The sequence below is a fragment of the Perca fluviatilis genome, chromosome 11 (genome assembly GCF_010015445.1).
Source record: "Perca fluviatilis chromosome 11, GENO_Pfluv_1.0, whole genome shotgun sequence".
NCBI classification, from domain to species: domain Eukaryota; kingdom Metazoa; phylum Chordata; class Actinopteri; order Perciformes; family Percidae; genus Perca; species Perca fluviatilis.
Window position 1 is genome coordinate 19,602,943 of NC_053122.1, and position 23,523 is coordinate 19,626,465.

The 23,523-nt window shown below is 42.3% G+C and overlaps 1 protein-coding gene and 1 long non-coding RNA gene across 2 annotated transcripts; both read left to right on the forward strand.

Moving 5' to 3' along the window:
• Window positions 1-701: 701 nt before the first annotated feature.
• On the forward strand, window positions 702-12,912 carry LOC120568599 (oxygen-regulated protein 1). Its single transcript, XM_039816212.1, is given in 7 exon segments — window positions 702-1,015; window positions 2,516-3,205; window positions 5,474-5,633; window positions 5,952-6,702; window positions 6,704-9,787; window positions 9,790-10,262; window positions 10,320-12,912. Coding segments are annotated over 6 exon segments (6,990 nt in total). The 5' UTR covers window positions 702-1,015; window positions 2,516-2,530; the 3' UTR covers window positions 12,167-12,912.
• A 3,374-nt stretch (window positions 12,913-16,286) lies between these two features.
• On the forward strand, window positions 16,287-21,242 carry LOC120568776. The gene is made up of 3 exons (XR_005640784.1): window positions 16,287-16,533; window positions 17,468-17,564; window positions 20,244-21,242. It is a non-coding gene; the product is annotated as an uncharacterized LOC120568776 (long non-coding RNA).
• The last annotated feature ends 2,281 nt before the right edge of the window (window positions 21,243-23,523 follow it).

Here is a 23,523-nt window from a genome sequence, read left to right on the forward strand (position 1 = left end):
CTTTTACTTTGTCAGAGGCAGTTGGTAATTGGCCCAGTGTCTTGTAACTGCAGTATAGTGACACAGCTCTAACCCCGGATACAATTAAATCATTAGCCACTCAACAAAAATGTACAACATGGTACAAATGTTTGGATATACTGGGTTGGCCTTCCAAGTTTGGATACAAAGCTGCAGTATTTCCAAAATTATGGTCACATTTCTTATTAATTACATTCACCAGGATATTCAACACGTGCAAAAACTGATACATTGCATGTTCTCATGGTGGATTTCCAATACCTGCTGTGAGGTAAAAGTGCTCTCTTAAGACCCTATTCTGCCTCATGCTGTCAGCAAGTGCGCAAAATCTTTAACCTAATCCCTATTAGGCCAAGACTTCTAAAATCTGATTATGCAGGCTGCTTGCAAATGAGAAACAGTCCCAGCCACCTGTGGTATCTGTTGGAAGCAGTAGAAATGTACTAATATTGTTTGACCTGGAGAGTTAATTTACCTTCATGAACTTTCACCATTTCCTCTTTACTTTGATTATTCTGGTGCTCACTAATCCTTTAACTGTTTACTCATTCACTTCGTTACTTTCTCACTTTGTCTTTTTGTCCAAATGAAAAGTGAGAAATTCAAGGCCGATGAGGCAGAGAGGGCTTTTGTAACATTTTATTATTATTATTTTTTTTTTTATAGAGAATTACAGGATATCATTAGCCATAATGTAAAACTGTCAGTTGGCCAAATAAGATTTAAATCCTACATTATTGCCATCCATTTGTGATTGAATCTTATACTACTAAAAGTTTGGTCTGCAGCGATACAGTTCTTCTGTTTCCTTCATTTGTTATCTTGATATGCTAATTAGGTGTGAGCAAAGATTAAGCAAATTGGCCCTGATGTTGCATGTCTCAAAATAGCCCTCCAATGCTACTGAGAGGCTTTGACCAGCACTCGGAGAAATAACGGATGCACACTTTCTGTTGTTTAGCCGCTATAATTAAGGTCAAATGTGAGATCTACGGTAAGTCTTGTTCATTGCATTTCTCTTGACATGTTTGTTTTACAAGTCAGTTATTTTTTGTAAGTATCTACAGGGTGTAATTTGTTTGATTACTTGTTGTTTCAGGTTGTGTATTGTAACGCTTTCTAAGTCTGTCTACGTTTAGTTAGACTTGTTGTGTTGTTCACAGTAACAATGTGGGTTATTGTTTTAACATTATATTATATATCTTTATATTATAAAACATTGTTCTTCAGACAGACTATTTTCCCCTTATGGTAGATTATTACATACGTTATGCAACAGCTAGAACAGGTTAAACAACAGAGGCTCTGTGCTCTTACATAAGGTGTTATCTCTTAATGTAGTCTACAAATGATGCTCTCTTCTACTGTGCTATTTATATATTATGTGACTATAACGTCAACAACACCCATATTATCTTTTATTGCATTAATATAAATCTGCAAGATATTAATATGTAAAAACACAGGGATATGGGTATGCTTAAGGAAAAAGCTTAAGAATATTACTGTACATTTAATCATTTAATTTACAATTTACCATACAATGTATACACGTAATTTACGCTGACCATATACAGTATGTCGGCGTTACTTTAGTAAAAATGTAATGTTGTGCATGCATGTTTCTAGTTCACTTTATTTCTTAAATGACACAGTATTCTGCTTACAGTGTTGTTTTGAATGCTCATGTGTTCTCCATTTTGAGATGATGATGGACAAATCTAACACAAATGTCTCATCACTGTTTAACTGGATCTTTCGTGGTGATTGTAAAAAAATCTAAATCACAACAAGACAATTAGGAGACATGACTCCCTCTGAAAAAAAGAACGATTGCTAAGAATTTAGTGCTGTATTTGGGTAGGGCCCCTTTGTTTGATACAACATCACATACCACACCAGTAGACAACCATTTGTTATCAGAAGCTGGTGTGATCATATTATTTGTTTAATGTTTGTCATTCAGGATTATGGGAGGGTGAGGATGGATCCATTTGTAAATTGATATTTTGACGCTCATAATAGAGCCACTAATCTATAGGGAAACTGAAGAATAGGCGATCCCTTTTTGCCTCAAGGCTCCTCAAATTAAATTATTTTACTTCTTAAGAAAAGCAAAGAGGTTGTAGGAGTGCCTATGTTGCACTGTTTATTAGCAATGTTAATTTTTAGATTTAATTTAGTTTGATAAGTGTTTAGAGTGCTGCATGAAGATAACGTGTAAAGGGGTGCACACCCCTTTACACATGTTATCTTCATCAAATCAGAGAGAAATTGGACTGACTTTGAGTCCAACATGGTTGTATGGTCTTTGTACAGGGCTCAAGGGGAAAGGTAGACAACATTTGTACATTGTTATCAGAACTACGATCTTACTATTCATCTGTTTGACACTCAAAAGACAAAGTGGAGCATCACATTTAATGCACAACTTACATAATTTGAACAGTAACAAATGATCAGCTTTCTGTCTCTCTTTCTGCTTTCTTTCCAGCCACCTCTACACAAAATGAGCAACACACCCGTCCAGGAGGAGGCCCAGGAGCTACCTGCTCAGGAATTGTCCTCTGGCAGTGAGCAGACATTACCCTCCCGACCCTTACAGCCAACCTCTGAGCCCTCATCTTCTAAAAGAGTATGTTTCTACAAAAGTGGTGACTATAAATTCAGTGGGCATCGCATGGTCATCAATGCCCGCACTTTCAAGACATTCGACGCTCTACTAGATGCTCTGTCCAAAAAAGTGCCACTGCCATTTGGAGTGAGGACCATCACCACACCTCGCGGGACCCACCTGGTTAAGGCTTTAGATGGCTTGCATGATGGGGGATCGTATGTGTGTTCTGATCAGAAACGGGTGAAGCCATTTAACCTGGATGAAGTGAACCGGCGGCAGGTACCGTGGAATACTACCAGACCCTTCAGCGCAGGGCGACGAAAACGTCAAGGACCCAAGTTTGGCAGAAGGAATGAAGTCGCCACCAACAGACCAGCAAAGGTCACTGATAGGGTGGCAGTACGGACACCAAAGAGGCTTGTGGTCATCAAGAATAGGGATCCCACTGTTAAACGCACAATTGTGTTGCAGAGAAGAACAGCACCAACATTTGATGCTTTACTGGATTACCTTTCCCAGATTCTGCAGTTCCCAGTGCTGAAAATCTTCTCTACGGATGGCAGAAGAGTAAGTAATTAGCAAATAAAGAACTGGAGAATGATTGTGGATCAATGCTGATTTATGGTAACTCCTGAAAATATTTTAAGCAGCTTGAGGGGCGGAGGGAATCAATGTGCTGCACACAGCTCTGCAATGAATATGATTTTCATCATTTTAAATAGTAAAAGAATTTAATAAATCAATGTTTGACAAAACACTGTTCAGCAAGGAGTGTTTACCCCCCTCACCCACTTTGTTAAATAGGGAGGAGGATGAGAGAGAAAGGAATAATAGCATATGTAGAGTTTAAATGGTGTTTTGACCGATGACCGGTCTGGCCCAAAAAGGCCAGACGTAATCTTACTCCAATTCTAAGGTCACTACACCCTGCTCCTTTGACTTATAAGTGCTCATTAACTGGTAGATCAGAAATAAAACTCAAGATTTGCTCAGTTAAAAACAAGCGTTAGTGAAAATTATATTGCAATTACAAAGCGTGTACATGGATCAGATATCTTCAAGACAAGTCTATTCCTCTCTCCTAGCAAACAGACATAGTCCCGACAAGCATTTGATGCCCGCTATCTCAAACCCTCACACTTTTATACATTTTGCCCATCCTCCTTGCCCATCCTTGGAGGTGTTGTTATCAGTTGGATGTAGTCCAGGTCATCTTGGTTCTGCTGTCCGGTCCTCTTCTTTTGGCCCCTTCCACCGTGCATGAAATACACCGACTCTCCCCACTCCAAGGCCAAACAGTTCGTTACTGTCTTGGATCTACAAATTGGATATACAAAATGTTTTATGATGTTTATATTACTGAAACATCTGTGTGTCTTATCTTTTCTGCAGACCTAGGAGTGATCCACAACCTGTATCTTACCTTTCAGTTATTGCAAAATACATCTTACACAGTTGCCTTGTTCTCTGATCCTCCTGATCTGAGAGTCTTTTTAATCAGCTTAATTATTTTCCCGGTCCGGTGCCCCCTTTCATATTTATCAGGTCAGATGGTCCTCTCACAGATACTCAGAAAGAGCAACTCCCTTTCAAACTTATCAGGTCAGATAATTCTCTCACAGATAGTCAGGAAGATCAGAGAACAAAGCCATTCATGATCGCTACATATATTTTCCACAAAATATATCCTACATATATTAGACCTTAACCCCTTCTTTTGAAAATGTGAACAAAGTTTTTGCCAGCTGAAATCCAAATCCAACTGTTCTACTATGATTTTGCTCTGTTATCTGCCCACTAGCTACAATTACAGTGCTTATAGTGATTTTTGTTTGATTGGATATATTTATGTTACTGCCCCTTTAACAATATTCCTACAATTTACAAGAAGAGAAACAAAGTGAATTTTGATACAAAGAAATACTCAAAAATTATTTTCCAATTAGCACCATGCCATGTGAATCCATGGTACCTCTGCTGTAACAGTTGTCCTTCAATATACTTTCTATATAAGGATCTTAAGGCTATTTAAAGAAAATGTATGTCTGGGTTACACAAATAGGATAGTCTTATATATAGTCCATAAGGCTTAAGAAAGCTGTGGGCAGACAGACACAAACAAACGCACACAAAAACATGTCATTGAGTTTATAAGTTCTTGACAAAACAATCTCAACTCAAGGTCCATTACTCACTTGTCCCAGAGTTTTCACTTTTGTTTTCAAAGTCTAAAGAAGCATCAATATTTGGAGGTCGTCAAGAAGAACTTGATGGAACAATGAATTGTTATAGTTGTGGAATATCTGACTGAGCTTTTATTGAAGCAGGCTTTGAAATAGTGGGTGATATTCTATTCATGTACACAAACTGCCTAACTAACTAAAACAAACAACTGTTATGGGCTTACTTTTCACTGTGACTTGTATTTTAGGAATTAGGAATCAATGCTTTTACCCTGTTACTTTACACATTATAAGTCTTCCAAGAAGTGCTAAGAGGTCCTATCAAGTTCTCAGTGATAATCCCTCTTTCCACGTGTCCTTTCCACGTGGAAACAGAAGCAGGTTTCCTGTTAAAGGCAGGAGAACAGGCTTCCTGTTAATGCAAACCTTTAAATGCATCTTATTCCTCTAGAACTGCCTTATCATCTGCGATCCCTGGTCTGTTTTAGGACAACTTGTCGCCCAAAAAATGTGAAGCAATTTTTTATGATGCAAATTGAAAGTCTTTTTTTTCAGTTTACATGTATCTAGGAGTCCAATATAGCGAGTGACTGTATGTGACCATTTTAAAGTGTCTAGTGTGTAATGAAAAGTGTTTCTGCTCCTCTTTTAGCTTGATAGTCTTGCAGGACTTATCCTGTGCTCTGGAGTTGTTGTGGCAGCGGGCAACGAGCCATTCAGATTAGGAAACTACAGTTTTCAAGGAGCAGGCCAGATGGCACAAGAAATGTACATGGATACTGTGGAACCATCTATGTTGCAGCCCAGAACTCGTGAGTGTTAACCAGTTCATACTGTAAACTGACCTTTGACAGTCCTAATGCAAAATGCCTATGTGCTCATCTTATTATTTAGGATAGCATAGCCAGTAATTGAAAATGCAAAGATCACAAAGAAAGGATGAAAACTTGTACTTACACCCTTTCTAGTGGTATCCAGCTGTTAATTATCTAACTATTTATGGTTTTATCTGTCCTAACCAACACAATATGAATACTCCATGAAGCTTTTATAATGTCCTTAATTTGTTTCTTCTTTTTGTCTCTCCCCCTCTCTTTCATAAACACCTGTATTTTCACCTCCAACCAAAGAGAACAACAAATCTTTGTCGAGTGGAAGAGGCTCAAGGAATTTTTCCTTATCATCAGAGAGATATATTGTCAACCAGATAAACAGCTCTCGAAATGGAAGCGCAAACGGCCACCTGCTTCACCACAACGGATCATTTGAAACGGAGGTCAACCATCGTCACAAATCAACAGAGACACGTGGAACTGGGAGGGTAGATAGCGAGCATCATGCTGGCATTGTACCTCAGGACGATGACATCGAAAAGTCTTTCCGTGTGAATCAAGATGGCAGCATGACAGTGGAGATGAAAGTTCGTCTGACCATTAAAGAGGAGGAGATGCTCCACTGGACTACCACACTCAGCCGCTCCAGCCTTAGCAAGGGGACAGTTTGTGCCTCGATATCTGAGTCGGGCAACAGCTCACTTGACTTAAACAACGCCGTTGCCAAAGATTCCTCTAGCTTCAGTGAAGATGAAACAAAAGAGGAGAATCATCCCGCTGGAGCTGGAAAGGGTGTCGGCTTTAACGACGAGCGAGCATATGAGGGCTACACTTCCACGGCCTTGGGAGAAGCAAAAACTGGTTTCAAATGCACTCCTACGCCAGGTCCTCGGCAAGTTACGAAGAAGGCATCTGTTGAGAGTGTGAAGACAGTGAGAGAGTCAGGGGTTCAGAAGAGCACACTGGGACATTATTCCTACATGGAGAGGACAGCTGATGGTGAGACAACTGAAGGATACTGCGTTGTCAGACACAGCAGCAGCAGCAAAAAGGCCAATCCCAAAACCTCGGAAAACAGCGTCTGTAGGGGCGAGCAACAAAGGCTCCCACTCCTCTATCAGTTCGTCAGGAGTAGCTGAGGTCCTTCAGATACAGAATAATGGGATGGAGGTTACAGAGACTGTGATGCATATTTATGAGAGTCAAGGCTGCTACGACAACTATTTTGCAAATGAGAAACATAGCGCAGATGGTGAAACTTCGCAATGTTCCACTCCAGCGCCAGAAAGTAAACCATCCATTGACTCAGGGCAGCGTTCAACCAGCAATGATTGTGATATAGACTTTAACTGGCAGCCACCCACAAGTGACTCACTGCAAAGACAGAAAGAGGAGATGTTATCATTGTCATCAGAGCCAACCCCAACACATGAGATCACTGCAACAAACTCCCAAATACAGGAGACAGTAAGAAAAGACAAAACTAAACGTGAGACAAAGAAAAAGATGATTAAACCTGCTCGGAATCAGAAGAGTTCAACTTCAACAAGCAATCCAAGTAAAAAACAAAAGGAAAGCATTGTAAGCCCCTCAAACAATAGCAAACATTCATCTCCAGACAAGCTCAGCAGCAATGCCAGTGTGGAAAAAAAGGCTTTAAGTTCATCAGAAAGTGCTAGAAGTGGTCAAAAGAGTAGAGGAGCAGAAAAGCCTCAAATTAAGAAAGTGAGTACAGATGAAAAGACGCTAAGAAAGGAGGAAGCCTTAAAAATGACTACACCTAAGGGACAAAACGTGAGTAAAGCAGCTGCTAAATACAATGGCCATAATGTAAATACTCCAACTGGAAGGCCTCAAATGAAGAAGAACATGTCAGACATTTTACAACCCAAAAAATCACTTTATCCTGACAAAAAGACAATTAGCAAGCCAAAAGTCATGACTGGAAACAGAACACCATCACCTAAAAAGTCTTTACAGTTGAGTGAGAGTTTTTCGATGCCCTCTCTCAATCCTTCACCCTCTGAAATCCACCAATATGTTGAGAACTGGTTGGAGAAAGTCAGCCCAGACCCAGTGCCATACACTGAGGAGGCCATCACAACTGAATCAGAGCCTCGGACAAAAATTGTGTTTCAGATAGGTGGTGATTCCGAATTAGATGAAAATAGCGAATGCCAGAGTCATCAGGATGAGTATGATCCATCACCCGGCGAGGCTGTCAAGGCATCAGCGTCCTGTCTATCAGTACCTCATTGTCATGGAACTACAGCTCTGCTGCACAATGAACGATATATGAGAGGTTTATGTGTTTCAATGCCGAGTGTCAGAGACGACCCTGTGCACCAGGAGAACAGACTGAGGCCACACAAATCTGCAGAGGCTATCGTTCCAGCTGACAATGAAGCCCCTTCATCTAAATCCAACATTTTGGATTCAAGAGCAAATATAAAACCTGTCCTGCGGGAACTTTATTCATCTATTCACTGCATCAGAAGTGCATCTGAAACCAACACAACATCCAACCTTGAGAAGTCCAACAGTCTTCCTGATTTTTCAACACAAGTGGCATCAGCGTTGGGCTCGTCATGTAAAGCCTTTGTGTCATTCTTATCAGTGATGACTCTGCGAGATAACCTAACAGGATCTGCGCCGGGAGACTGCACCCAATCAAGAAGCCCCTCAGAGGCCATGCTGATGGTGGAATCCCTGCAAAAGATTTCTGCCATCGAGGACGAGGAAGAGCTGAGGGCAAGTTTGACGGATCTACAGAGCAGAGCATCTTCTCAGTTCAGAGAACGCTGGAAGGATTTCCAGATTCTGAGGGAAAGGCTTGACAGTGAACCGCTGTCTTCCAAAGTTTCAGAAACAGAATTTGCCCTGGATCTTTTCTCCGAAAGGGGTGATGCATTTGAGGATCTTGACGAGCTGATGGATGAGCTGAATATGCCGCAAGACCTCAGAGAAGAGATTTCTTCAACAATCCAACAAGCTAAAAGTTTTTACCCTGTAGAGGACAGCACTTTTGTAGAAACTGAAAGAAACCAATCGGACTCAGAGGAAGATGTGGAAACATTTACTGAAGAATGCAACGATGAAACAAAACAATCACCTGAGCCTGATACCTGCATGGCTGAGGACACTACTCAGACAAAACAGGATGATGATAATGGAGAGATAGATAACTTAAAGAAAATGCAATCTGTGTATACTGAACAGGCCAAGATGACGACCGAGTCAGAGCAAGAACCTGAGAAAGAATCAGAAATATCCCAGACAGAAGGAGATGAGACCTTAACAGAGAAAGAAAATGACAAGGAAGAAGGGGAACACATAGAGGATAGGGAGGTGGTGAATGACAGAGAGGATGGACATACAAATGAGATAGTTTATAATGACGATGATGGTGATAATGATGATGATAGTTGTGGTGAAGAGACTGAAAAGGCAGAAAAGGAAGATGCAGAAGAGGGGGCAGTGACAGAAGTGGATGTCAAGGGAGAGGAGGAATCGGAAAAGGAAAAGGGAAGTGTAGAGGAGGAGGAGGAGGAATCTGTTCAGGAAGTAGATGGAGGGGCACAGGGAAAGATGACAGTGGATGAAGAGGAAGAGGGGCAGAAATTAGAAGAAGCAGAGGAGGGATTAATGGATGCAGAAGCTCAACAAGCAAGAAAGGATGATAGTGTTAATGAGACAGATGAGAGAGAGGGTGTTGATGAGACAGAGGAAGGGGAGTATGAGGTTGATGAAGAAGAAAGGGTTGAGGAATGTAGAACTGAGGTGAGGCAAGGTGAAGAGATTGAAGAAGAGGCAAATGAGGTTATTGAGGAGTCAGATCAAGGAGAGGAAGTAGGAAATATCATTGAAGAAGTGGAGGAGGAGGAGGAGGAGGAGGAGGAGGAGGAGGAAGAAGACGAAGCAGATGAGGTTATTGGGGAGCCAGATGAAGGAGAGGTAGTAGGAAATATCGAAGAAGTGGAGGAGGAGGAGGAAGAGGAAAAAGAAGCAGATGAGGTTATTGGGGAGCCAGATGAAGGAGAGATAGTAGGAAATATCGAAGAAGTGGAGGAGGAGGAGGAAGAGGAAAAGAAGCAGATGAGGTTATTGGGGAGCCAGATGAAGGAGAGATAGTAGGAAATATCGAAGAAGTGGAGGAGGAGGAAGAGGAAAAAGAAGCAGATGAGGTTATTGGGGAGACAGATGAAGGAGAAGAAGTAGGAAATAGTGAAGAAGTGGAGGAGGAGGAGGAAGAGGATGAAGAAGCAGATGAGGTTATTGGGGAGACAGATGAAGGAGAGATAGGAAATATCGAAGAAGTGGAGGAGGAGGAGGAAGAGGACAAAGAAGCAGATGAGGTTATTGGGGAGACAGATGAAGGAGAAGAAGTAGGAAATATTGAAGAAGTTGAGGAGGAGGAGGAAGAGGAAAAAGAAGCAGATGAGGTTATTGGGGAGACAGATGAAGAAGAAGAAGTAGGAAATATTGAAGAAGCGGAAGAAGGGAAGGAACAAGAAGCAGATGCTTTTACTGAAGAAGTTGAGGAGGAGGAGGAGGAAGAAGAAGAAGCAGATGAGGTTATTGGAGAGACAGATGAAGAAGAGGAGAGAAAAAAAAAAAAAAAAAAAAAGGGGGGGAAAAAAAAAAAAAAAAAAAAAAGAAAAAAAGAAAATGTTGTTGAGGAAAGAGATGAGGAAGAGGACAAAACCGAGGTGGTTAGTGAGGAAGACAATGAGAAGGAAGATGAGGAGGAGGAAGAGAGAGAACAAGAGGTGGGGGAGGATGGTGAGGACGTTGATGTCATACATATAAAAGAAAGGGGGACTACAGATGAGGAAGAGGAAGAAGATGACATTGATATGAATATAGAAGAGGAAGAAAGGTGTGACGAGGGTGAGGAGAGCAGGAAAGAGCTGGAGAAAACAGTAAATAGTCTTGAGGAAGAATCAGAAGAAGAGAAAGAAGTTGTAGAGGAGATTGAAGAAAACATGAAAACAGGGCAAATGCTAGATGAAGAGGAGAGGGAAGATGATGAAGAACACAAAAGTAATGAGTCAAATGAGGGGTTATACGAGGATGAAGAGCAAGAATCAAAGGATGAGGCACAGGACGAAAATGGTACTGATGATGCAGGCAGTATTACTAGTGGTACAGATGGTAAAAACCTACTAGAGGAGGCCTCGTATTTGCAGCAGCAGAGTAGCTGTGATGAAGCAAATGGAGACGCAAAGGTAGCAGAACACAACACTGAATCATCATCCAAATATTCCTCTGAGGGTCAGTGTGAGGATGATAAAGGTGATGGAACAGACACTGTTAAGGAACTTGAAACAGACGAGGGAGGGGAGCCTCCCGAGGAAGGAAGCAGTAGTCTACAACACCCAGCGGAAATATCACAGGAATTACTTGACTTTGTTAACTCTGCCCTACAGTCCTCTTCACTTATATTCACGTACGACACTCAGGGGAAAATCAGGATAGAGCCAGATAATGCTCGAGTTACACAAGCTAAACAAACTGTTATTCCAAAAAGTAGACAGGATGTTTTGTACGGCTTAAAGCGTCTTCAGAGCCCGAGCACTTCAGATTTGTCTGATTACAGGCCAGAAACGTCAGAGAGTGGTGGATATGAAACTCTGTCTGTAGATATTGTCACTGAGAGTGGAGAAGAGGGTTCTCCATTCTGCAGACGTAAGACTGATATCCCTAACAGGAGAACAAATGCGGAGCGAGCTAACTCCAAACTGTCTGTTGCAAGTCATACAGAAGTCTTGCAAAATGCCCCATTCAAAAGTGAAGGGAGTTTCTCTTCTGACTCAGGCACCAAAGCCTCAAAGGAGGATCTGTCTTATTTCAGTGCTGCGAGCTCACAAAAGGCAGATGGCGAACCTGCCACAGAGACCACACGGTGCATTTCTTTCACCCCAGAAAAAGACTCAGCTGATGGGGTTCTGATCGACCAAGGTAGATGGCTGCTCAAGGAGAATCACCTTATCAGAAAATCACCTCCAGTCTCCCTGGGAATGTACAGTCATTTAGATAGCACATCTATAGATACAGATCAGGAGAACTCTAGCAAGGAGTCCCAATCGCATTGGAAATCCCAGCACAACCCTCTTGAAGCCATATCCTCATCAGAGCTTGAGGAGATGGCGAAGCCTCTAACACCGAAGTGCACCTACTACAACATGCCACATGGAAGCGATTCTGACCCCTTTTTGGATGATTCCAGTGTCAAAAGTGGGAAAAAAGATGCAAGCAGTGTTAAAGGGAGGGGTTTCAGGGTGTCACCTACGATTGATACGTCCAAAACCTGGGCAAGTAAAAATGGTAGTCTGTCTTCATTTGCATCAGTTGAGTTTAAAATGCCAGACAGTAAAGTGCATCCTGAGGAGGAGTCCTCAGCTGTGACAAAGGCAAGACAGACATCTAGTGGAGGAGGACGTGTACTGCAATCACAAGACTCCCTTGACACGCTACCTGTGAGATGTGGCCAATACTGCCCCATACTATAAAAAAAGGACATTTATTTCACAGAAATATGCACACACACTGGTCCTGCGTGTGCTGTCAGTTGGCTATGGTTATTTTGTTGTAATGCAGCTAGAAATGTTTCCTCAAATAATCATGAACAAAAACTTTTCTTACAGCACCACCGGACCTACAGACGTGTGGTGATTGAAGAGAGTTGTGCCTCTTATTTATGTTTGAATAAAATCAAAAATATACATTTACACACATTAACTGCAATGCTGTGTTTTTGGTGGTGGCTGAGGAGATCCATCACAGAGATAATTAAGTAAGTAGCCTAAGTAATTACAAAATCAAAAATAGAATATAGCATTATCAGCAGATGAACAACTTTTTAAAACTTCTTTTACTGATTTAATTCTCCTGACTGTACATCACTGTATATATTATTACAAGTATACAAGTAATTAAGTCATTAGTTTTTATTGAATATAGTGCAATACATCAGAGAAATTACTGTATCTGCCAAGGAAAGCAGATTTTATATATTGTTATATTTTTTTATTGCTTGTTTGGATTCTTCTAGAACTCTGAATTTGTGCAATGCATGTTCAGTGATTACTGTGGATTCTCTCAGGATTTTAACAAAGGACTACTGTATGCCAATTGAGAACTGTTTATTCTGTGACAAGAAAATTCCGAAATTCATTATAAGGCAGCTTCTAACAAAGCTTGTTTTTAGCTGTAATCATTTTAATTCAATATTCAATAAACCATGTTTAATTTTTTAGATTGTGTTCATACTGTAATTGTAAAAGCCTACTAAAACTGTTAGAAAACAGCTTCTCTCGAACTGAACTCCCCAAGTTTGTAACAAGCTTATTGTTATAAAACACAATCGCGTTTATTCGGGTCACTCTTTGTTCGAGTCAATTTGTCTAAAAGATGATTGAGCAGCAATGTTTGAAAAACCCAGGTCGTTTAAAAACAATAACACAAATACTTTCGCTCTGAAGCTATTTCGAGAATCATAAAAAAAAAACTCCTCTTACCACCTGGATGACAAAAATATTCCGTCTGCTGAACGATAGAAAACTATTATTAACCTGTTCCCCAAGTTGCAACTTCCTGAATCAAAACAAAGATGGCGGCCCACCGGCTACCTGGATAGTAAACAGAGTCACAACTTGGAAACATATATTTTTGTAATTCAGCGGGCGGAATATCTTGTCATCCATATGGTTAGAAGAGTACTTGAGGATTCTGGAAATATAATTGAAACGGTGGTATGTGTTGTTACTACCTTCTGGGGTTTTCCAAACATCGGCAGTTAGCTTAAGTTAGCTAATTATCTGTTTGAGAAATTGATGCTGTGACCCGGATGTATGCTAATACATGGGGGGGAGACACAGAGTTTAAAGAGAGTGAATATTGGACTAAACGTTACATTCATCAGGTGGACGCATATGGACTCGACTCCGAATTATTGCCATATTTGCTCTGTATTTACTGGATGTGTACATACCTGCTAACTAGTTCGCCATATTAACTTAAAAGGTATGCATGTTTACAACCACATATGTTCACAACCTGTTTTCCGCTGCCCTCAAGTGGCTGATAACTTTATGAAATAATCTGTAGGGGAGACCGGGTACGGTTGTAACACTTTTTTCTTCAGCACCTAAAACCAGGGTGCGAACTACGGGGGAGCTAGGGGGAGCTCGGCTCCCCTTAATAAGACATGGGCTCCCCTGAAAACGTGATTTGTGAAATTTTGGGGTTCTCTAAAACTATTGACAATGTGTCCCTTTGACGTGCAATTTCAGTTTTGTGTAACGGGATCCTCATGGATTATAATGTGTAAAATTGCAAAAATATCATTCATTCATGCATGACGGCGATTTATACCTAATTCACTTCAATAAAGATAGGCAGCACTGCGGTGCAAATTCCACTCATGTTTAGTACATGTTAACTTAAAGATTCGTAATAAAAATCTAAACGTTGGAGGCCATTAATCGGCGCGCAAAGTCCTTGAAATCCATTCTGCAGTTAGCATCATATAGCCATTGCAAAAAGAAAACAAGGCAGTTTAATTCATTTAGTTTTTTACTAAGAAATTGTGTAGCGATGACGTTAATAGCACGACCGATTCAGCTGCTGCAAGCCCTGTTGGCACACCTACCGCCGGGGTGACAACGCAAGAAGAAGCTGAAGAAATAATGTCCTCTCTGGCTGAAGATGGTGGTGATAACAGCTCGTCAGAGGTCGGTCACCATCCTAACCCCTCTTGCTCCTCTCTCTCCCGTTAAATTGGAACAGCCAGCAGTGGAGAGCCTGGAAGAGCCCGTATACGTGGCTGTTTGTTAAGGATGGAAGCTTGGGGTGCGTCGCTTCATTGAACGGAGGAATTATGGTATTCTTCGGTAGCCTGAGTAACTTTAACCTTTGTTCATGTGAAATCTCAAAGACAGCCTGATGCTTTGTTTATAGACTATTTGTGGGTGGCTGTTTGATCTATCTATTCCTGTTGATAAAGTATAATAGGGTAAATCCTGTAAAGTGCATACACTTGTAGCTGTTATGTATCTTTGTAATCATTGTAAGTCGCAAGCGCACAACCCCGCGCCGTGAAAAAAGGGGCTCCCCCGAAGGCCACGGTATAGTTCAACACTGCCTAAAACTACCTTTTTTTTTTAGCTACACATCTGAAACTTTTAGGCAAAGTACCCACATTTGTCTGCTACAAATGGCAACAATTTAAATTTCTTCAACTATATTACAGACTTTGTGAGATGATGAAATACAAAGATGGAGGCCTTTGTTACAACCTACCCCACTACTGGGGTAGGTTGTAACACATACTGGGGTAAGTTGTAACAGGTAGACAAAATTAACAAAAACTAAGGCTAGTCAAGTGATATGCCACAACAACAGTTTTATTTTAAATGAATGGCTGCAACAATAAAATATGTGTGAATATGGGGAGTGTATGTGCATGCACACGTGTGCGTCTGTGTGTGCATGTCTGTACCTGCACATTCATATGGCTAAGTGTGTGTTTATGTGTGTATGTGTGTGTGAGTGAGAGCAAATTAACATAAACATACTTACCCCCATTCCACCGAACAAACAAATGAAATGCAGTCTTTATCAGTCACAATGGTGACAATAACAAACAAATTAAATGCATTCTTAAGTCACAATGGTGACAAGAAAAAAAATTAAAGGCATCGCTAATCAGAGTCAAAATGGTGACAAATGAAATTGGTTAGGCCTGGAGTGCATGCCTGGTGTACCCAAAAGCTACATAAAACACACTTGACCCACACTTGATGGTTGTAACACTTTCATAACACGTGTTACAACCTACCCCGCCACTGTCACCCATTGTTTAGCTAGCTGTATTAGCATGGTGCTTTGAAATTAGCAGGAGGTTGATAAGACATTTTGTACTAGAGAAACTACAGTTTGACCTGATATAACTCATACAACATGATCTACAACGGTAGAAGTACTAAACAAAATATTATCTTTTTTTTCTTTTTTACTTTCTTACCTCAGAATTTGAGTTTCTGCTGTAGCTTCAGGAGAGATAGCTACACAGACTAGAAAACCTCCATGTGGGATCATAAAGGAAGCCTGAGGAAACTGAAGCTGTCACATGACTCCTATCTTATCCCTGATTCATGGAATTGGTAGTGTTACAACTGACCCTGTGTTACAACTGTCCCCGGTCTCCCCTACTGTAGATGTCATTTTAGGTAAGATTTTCTTTAGTCTCAGAGGAATTTCTCAAATGGGGAAAATGCTGTGCAAAAAATCAAATGCTGACAAGAATAACTTTCTGAGTGTCATGTGTAAGCAAATGTCTCATTTTCTGCTTTTACTCTCTGTGTCATAGAGTTAGTTAAAAACCTCGAGACTCAGTGAGAACTTCATTATGACATTGCAGGAGAGAGATTTGAATCACAAACTTTCTTGTATGTGATTGAAGCCCAGTTATAAGTTTGTAGCTACCGCAGATGACTAACCCTTAACATACAAAGTGCAGCTAATACATTTTTGGTATTTTTCCAAAAGAAATCACATCAGTAATCTCCTGTTTCATTACCCTGGTCCTACCAGACTCTTGTACATTTCATTCGTACAGAGTCTGGCCACTCTCCATAGGCCTATGTCACGCAACACTTGAAGACCAGAAGAACGTCTCTGAGGGATACGGCTCTTCCGGTTAGCTTTTTACAATGGCGGAGCCCGATAGATACCGCTGGACCAAGTCTCTCCGCAACCTGCCTGAAGTCACCTACGACGATGTGGTTCGGATTGTAAATGAACACTCAAGTAGAAACGTCAAAACTGAGGAAGGGATACAAGTTCTTCTGGGAGAAATTAATTTTCAATTACAGAGGTAAGTGTTGGAATTCCGCTGACACGCCTTCGCTAGCTAGCGTGAATGTCAAAGTCAAATGTATATAGCACATGAATGTGTCAGATAAGTGTAATACATATGTCAGATAAAACATCCTTTTTAATTAATCGAAAAAACACATTTACATATGTAGTTTCTCAGTGGCTCTGAAACTTGGCCTGACGAGCCCCAAGATGTTAGGTAGCATAGCTAGGTAGCAGCTAGGCACTGACACAAGTGGCAGTTAGGGCGAACTGCTACTGTTCTATGAGGAAAAACGAGGAGCCTAAAACGTTGCAGGTTACAGTGCTAGGCTGCCCAGGCCTGAGTCTGAAATCATGCTCTATCCATGCACAACAATATGCTTAACTCGCTTTTCGTAGTCTTTTTTGCATCAATGGGACTGTTACACTTAGGCCTACCTTTCTGACCATGTTAACCAGATTTACATTTTGGGATTCAGACAATAGACCAACCTCAAATTTGTAATATGTAGCGCCTAATGAATGGTTTCAGACCTGCACAGGTTCAGGTGCATGTTCAGTGTGTGTGTTTTTATTATTATTGTTTCTTGTTGCTGTTCCAAAATGCTCTCTCTCTATCTTTGTCCAGATCTGCTGTTGCAGATTGTAATGTTCTGTTTCATGTCTGCTGTTGCAGATTCTCTGTTCTCATATTTTGTTCCTTAATCCACTGATGTTTATGTGGTAAATGTTAACTGTGTTGTCAGAGATGATTTACCTTGTGTAAAGCAAGTAGTTTAAATGTAGATGTGTTTTACTCTATAGCTTGAACATTCAAGCTTTCCCTGAAGTATGTTCTCCATGTCTAGAATGTGCTGCGTGCAGTTACACCGGTGTTGTTAAATGGATGCTCCTGCTCATATGCTGCAGGAAAGGCGGTATGCAATCATGTGGTTGCTCTCCTATTTCAGACGCATCACTACATCTTCACAGGGGAGAAATGCGTGCCAACACTTCCGTTGTACACCAGTGAGCTTCAGTCATGGCACCGACCAAGGACACAAGTTTGTGTGTATCCCTCAGGTCTAGCCAAACATCCTGTATAGTCTACTCAATAATAGTTTTTGAAGTTCTAGTATTTAGACATGTGACTAACACTGACTTAAAGGGGTGATAGAATGCAAAACTGATTTTACCCTGTCATAGTTGAAAAACGAGAGTTTGGAGAGTAAATAGGACACATAGAAGCTCAAAATCCCAATGACACCTCTTTCCTCTGCAAATCTCACAATTTGAAACTGCCTAAAACGGGCGAATCTGAAAAAAGCTAAAAGTTGACATCAACTTCTCAAATCCTCCTCATTTGGCTCACCCTTCTATCTTTGTAACGCCCCAAAATGTACATAGGCCACTAACTGATCTGAGGTCAGTTAGTCTTCTAAATCTCGTTTGCGCAAATTTCAGAAATTTTATACATTGTTCATCTGCTGTTGCATTACTAAATTCACTTCTGAGACTTTTTTATGCGAGAAATCAACTATATAAAGCTCAAATATGGGCCGTTTTACAAAAATTGATGGCTAATCGCAAATTTAGTACGACTGTTTCGGAGTTCAGGAGCTCCACAGTTTGCCGTGACAGCGGCGCAGTGCGTGCCTGGATCACTGGCTTTCTGCCTAGACTGTCAGACCCCGCTGCACGCTGGCTGGAGCTCTCTCAGGAGATACGGAATACTAGCCCAGAGAAAAGGAGTAGATATCGGACAATTGAGCGGGACGTGGATTTAAATCGGTGGCGCAGTGGACTCGCAATGGGTGGTGTGCAGGAGCTGCCTGCCGGTGTTATGTGCCTTCTGGTTTTTCCACCTACTGGTTTCCGAGCCTGTCCAGATGCCGTGTAACCCTATCAACCTACCCACATCAACAGATTCGCTACATATTCATAAACATTTTACTGGCCTTTGCATGTCGCAACTCAAATAAAAACTACACTGAACTGAACTGAATATCTGAGCCCTACATTACTATAACATTGTACAGCGGGAAAAATGTGTTTTAAAAGTAATTAGGATGATCCTTGTTGCGCTGGATTCGCACCTTCCTCAGCAAAAATAAAAATATACAAGTCCGCTTCACTGTCCACTAGACTACACTATCACATTAATCATGTCAGTCGACAGGACAGGACATGACTTTGTTTTTTTCTTTTTTCTCAGTAGGTGAAAAGGAGGTTTGAGAGAGCTGTGTGGTTGGCTGGCTTGAGACCAGTGGAGGTGTCGGTAAGAACAGAGCTGGAATCTTCCAAATAGTAGGCCATGAATCACTGTTTATCTGAGTACTCCGAAACAACAGGTTACCTTGATTTAGGCTTAAAAACATAACTATATCATGCACTCTAACCTTCTGCTACACCTCTGCGCTATCCGTGTACAAGGATTTGTCATAAATTATAGCAGGCAGCACATGGATTCTGAAACAATGGGTCTAAAACAACTGGTTACCCTGGGCTGGAAACGTGATCTCGAGGCTCTCAAACAGCTAGGCTACAATAACAAGTTCCTTGGATTTATGAAAAGAAGCAATATTTCTATTGACATGACTCAAATGCCTACATCTACGTTTCCAATAACCTACAACGTTATTTTTACGACGGAAGATAACTAAGTATTTGAAACCCCTACAATACTTTGTATTGAAACACTTTGTATTTAAAATTTGAAAATAGTTTGCGCCCAACCTTTGAATTATTTTCGTAAACATAACGTAGGCTATTGGAAACGTTTCCAATAGCCTACAATGTTATGTTTATGACGGAAGACAAGTGGAGAAAAATATTTAACCAATAAAGGATTTGAAACCCCTGCTTTTCATTTTATGACATTAAACCTTACCATCTTCGCCAATATTCCCACACACTGTATTCCAACCTCATTTATCTTGCAATCACGTAAGCACTACGGAGCTTGTTCTGAATTGGTTTGAAACAACTTGCAATGATGCACTCTTAAGACGAGTGTTGAAAACAACGTTCACCTTTCATCTTACACCAATTTCAAAACTGATCTTCTGATATCCGGGTGCATAGGTGACATAATATAGCCTATAGGCTACAACTAAAACAATTCAAAGGTTGAACTATTTTCAAATTTTTTAAAAAGAACTTTGTATTGTAAGGGTTTCAAAAACTTAGTTATCTTCTGTCGTAAACATAACGTTGTAGGCTATTGGAAACGTAGATGTAGGCATTTGAGCCATGTCAATAGAAATATTGCTTCTTTTCATAAATCCAAGGAATTGTTGTTGTAGCCTAGCTGTTTGAGAGCCTCAAGATCATGTTTCCAGCCCAGGGTAACCAGTTGTTTTAGACTCATTGTTTCAGAATCCGTGTGCTGCCTGCTATAATTTATATTTTTGTCTGTGTGTGTGTGTGTGTGTGCTAAGCTCAACCAATTAGCGTGCAGCTCATCGAAATATTCATGAGCAGACCATATAAGGCAGAAAAGCTCTCATTCAGGGTAGCATTAGAGCCAAAAAAAACAGCAAATGAGTCATTTTCAGCCCAACCAATGTTACATACCCTATTAGGAGACCTTAAGGAACAGCATGAAATACCGTATATAACCATTCTATCACCCCTTTAAGTATATATATATATAGATGTATACTTACAATATGACTTATGTGCTGACATATCGATATTCTCTGAAACTTTTGACTGCATTTTTGTCCTTTTTTTAATAAAAAAAAGTTTTCTCCAGGGGATTCGCCGGGAACCCATGGACCAACTTGTGGTGAGGAAACCCAAGGCACCTGGACGCAGTAGTGTCAAATCAACACTGTATTGAGTCTACGCAGGTAAGTGCTGTATATGTATCATTTAATTAATTAGGACATAAAAATATGGTCTACAAGTTCAAAAGAAGAGACCCTGACGTGTAAAACATTTAATGATTAATGGTTCCTGTTACTTGTCTTTGTAAAACCCCTTCCTGACCCTGCATTGTTGTCTGTTTGAGATGAACTGCGAGAACTTCGACCTCAACCTGGAATATGCAAGATCGTATGTGACCTGGCCGACCTAACTTTAGTGGAATCTAAGATACTAAGATTTGGGCCAGTCCCTCAAGGTTCCGTTATGTCTTATCAATGCTCCCCAGAAATATCCAAAGAAATCATTAAGCACCCAGAAGCCCCCTCATTCCCACAACTCCCCTTGTTAGGCTATACATTTAAACGACACCTACAGTTTGTTTCCAATTACCTCCAGTTTTATCACTTGCAGAGTTTAGAAGTCACCTCTGAATTGACTAGTTTAGGGTCTAATTGAATAGCATACAAGGGGGCAGTCAGAGAACCCTATGTGGAAGGCTGTCCGCCAGCCCCGTTTAACTTCCAGTAGATTTGGTGTTTACTCTGAGAGGGGAGTCCTCTGCTCAGGCTCTCGCAGTGAGGATCATGAAGGGGGTATGGCAACCACCTGCCATGAAAAGGGGTATCGACCTTGAGCCAGAAATGTTAAATCAGTACAGTGACCAGTGTAATGTCAATGTCTTCCCTTCTGGATTCATTGTTCACCCTAATGCATTACCTCGGGGCTAGCCCTGATGCAAGGGTGTATAATCCCACTGCATTAAGTTTATTAATGGTAAGGCCAAACAAAAAGAAACCACACAAATATTACTGCCAAGTGCAAGGCCAGTTAGCCATCACTGGTTTGTCATGGTGTGATTTCATAACATCAACAAAAAGTGACCTCTCCGGGAACCATCACCTTATCGTGGTGGAGAGGTTTGTCTGTGTCTCTATGACCCTGAGGGCTGTGTTGTCTGGAGCTTTGTGCTCCTGGTAGGGTCTCCCAAGGCAAAGTGGTCTCAGGTGAGGGGCCAGAGAAAGAATGGTTCAAAAACCCTATGACACAACGAGGTAGAGATGGAGTGACCCTGCCCGGAGGAAGCCCGGGGCCCCCGTCTGGAGCCAGGCCCAGATGGCGGGCTCGTCAGCGAGCGTCTGGTGGCCGGGTTTGCCACGGAGCCCGGCCGGGCACAGCCCGAAAAAGCTACGTGGCTCCCATCTCTCCAGCCCATGGGCCCACCACCTGTGGGAGGAACCGCTGGGGTTGGGTGCGCTGCCAAATGGGTGGCAGTGAAGGTCAGGGGCCTCGACGGACCAGACCCGGGCAGCAGATGCTGGCTCTGGGGACGTGGAACGTCACCTCTCTGTGGGGGAAGGAGCCGGACCTGGTGCGGGAGGTGGAGCGCTACCAGTTAGATCTGGTGGGGCTTCCCTCACGCAGTCTTGGTTCTGGAACCATACTCCTGGATAGGGTTGGACTCTTTTCTTCTCGGGAGTTGCCCAGGGTGTGAGGCACCGGGCGGGTGTGTGGGATACTCACAAGCCCCGCGCGCGCCGCCACGCTTGGAGTTTACCCCGGTGGACGAGAGGGCCTCGCCTCACTAGCGTTTCGGGGTTGTGGGGGGAAAACTCTGACTATTGTTTGTGCATATGCACCAAACAAGAGTTCGGAGTATTCGGCCTTCTTGGAGACCTTGACTGGAGTCCTGCATGGGGCTCCAGTGGGGGACTCCATTGTGCTGCTGGGGGACTTCAACGCGCACGTGGGCAATGATGGAGACACATGGAGAGGTGTGATTGGGAGGAACGGCCTCCCTGATCTAAACCAGAGTGGTTGTTTGTTGTTGGACTTCTGTGCTAGTCATGGATTGTCTATAACAAACACCATGTTCGAACATAGGGATGCTCCTAAGTGTACTTGGTACCAGAGCACCCTAGGCCAAAGGTGATCTGATCTGAGGCCGTATGTTTTGGACACTCGGTTGAAGAGAGGGGCGGAGCTGTCAACTGATCACCATCTGGTGGTGAGTTGGGTCAGGGGGTGGGGGAAGACTCTGGACAGACCTGGTAAGCCCAAACGGGTAGTGCGGGTAAATTGGGAACGTCTGGAGGAGGCCCCTGTCCGACAGACTTTCAACTCACACCTCCGGCGGAGCTTTTTGTGCATCCCTGTGGAGGCTGGGGGCATTGAACCCGAGTGGACAATGTTCAAAGTTTCCATTGCTGAAGCTGCGGCGAGGAGCTGTGGTCTTAGGGTCTTAGGGTGCCTCAAGGGGCGGTAACCCACGACCACCATGGTGGACACCGGTGGTCAGGGAAGCCGTCCGACTGAAGGAGTCTTTCCGGGATATGTTATCCCAGAGGACTCCGGAGGCAGTTGCAGGGTACCGAAGGGCTGCAGCCCCTGCCGTGAAAGAGGCAAAGCAGCGGGTGTGGGAGAAGTTTGGAGAAGACATGGAGAAGGACTTTTGGTCGGCACCAAGGTGCTTGTTGCTTGCACTTGTTCCCTTGTCATCCAAATTGGCTCTGACCCCAAGACAAGTAACAGGTAGTTGACCCATGTGATGATGACTCTGCTCACAGTGGTGGTGCTGATGCCAAATATGTCTGCTGTCACCTTCTCTTTCATCCCAACAGCAACGCAACAGCAGTACAGAAAGAGCTCGTCAACAAGTTGCAGTCTCCTGTTAGGGCTGGGTTTCTCCAGTGCCATGACATCAGTTGTCCTCTGGGCTCTAATCCAGTAGACTAACCTAGTCTACTGGACTAAACGACCAAAACACTTTCTCAGACGGAAAGCGGGTGTAGAATCAGAATTTGTCGTCCGTAACACAGTACCTGTTGATGTTAAGTGTACAGAATAGGTCCCTTAGTTGGCTTTCTACATCTCTCACTTTAGCTTCCAGTAGCCTGATGGTTTCGACAGCAGCAGCATCCACTTCATCCACAACACCCGCATGGGCATAGTTGTGATCTGAGGCAGGTTCGTGATTACCGGCGGTAGACTGTTTGTCCTCTTCCACCGCAGACTCAGCACCAGGCTGAACGCCCTCCACTACTCCTAGGCGTGTGTTAACACGGTCAAAAACGGACCGGCTGATCATCCCCCCCGTTATTCCAGGGAAACCGGGTTGGTGTAGTATTGGCTTTAAGTCTCTTCCGACCACTTTCCGAGA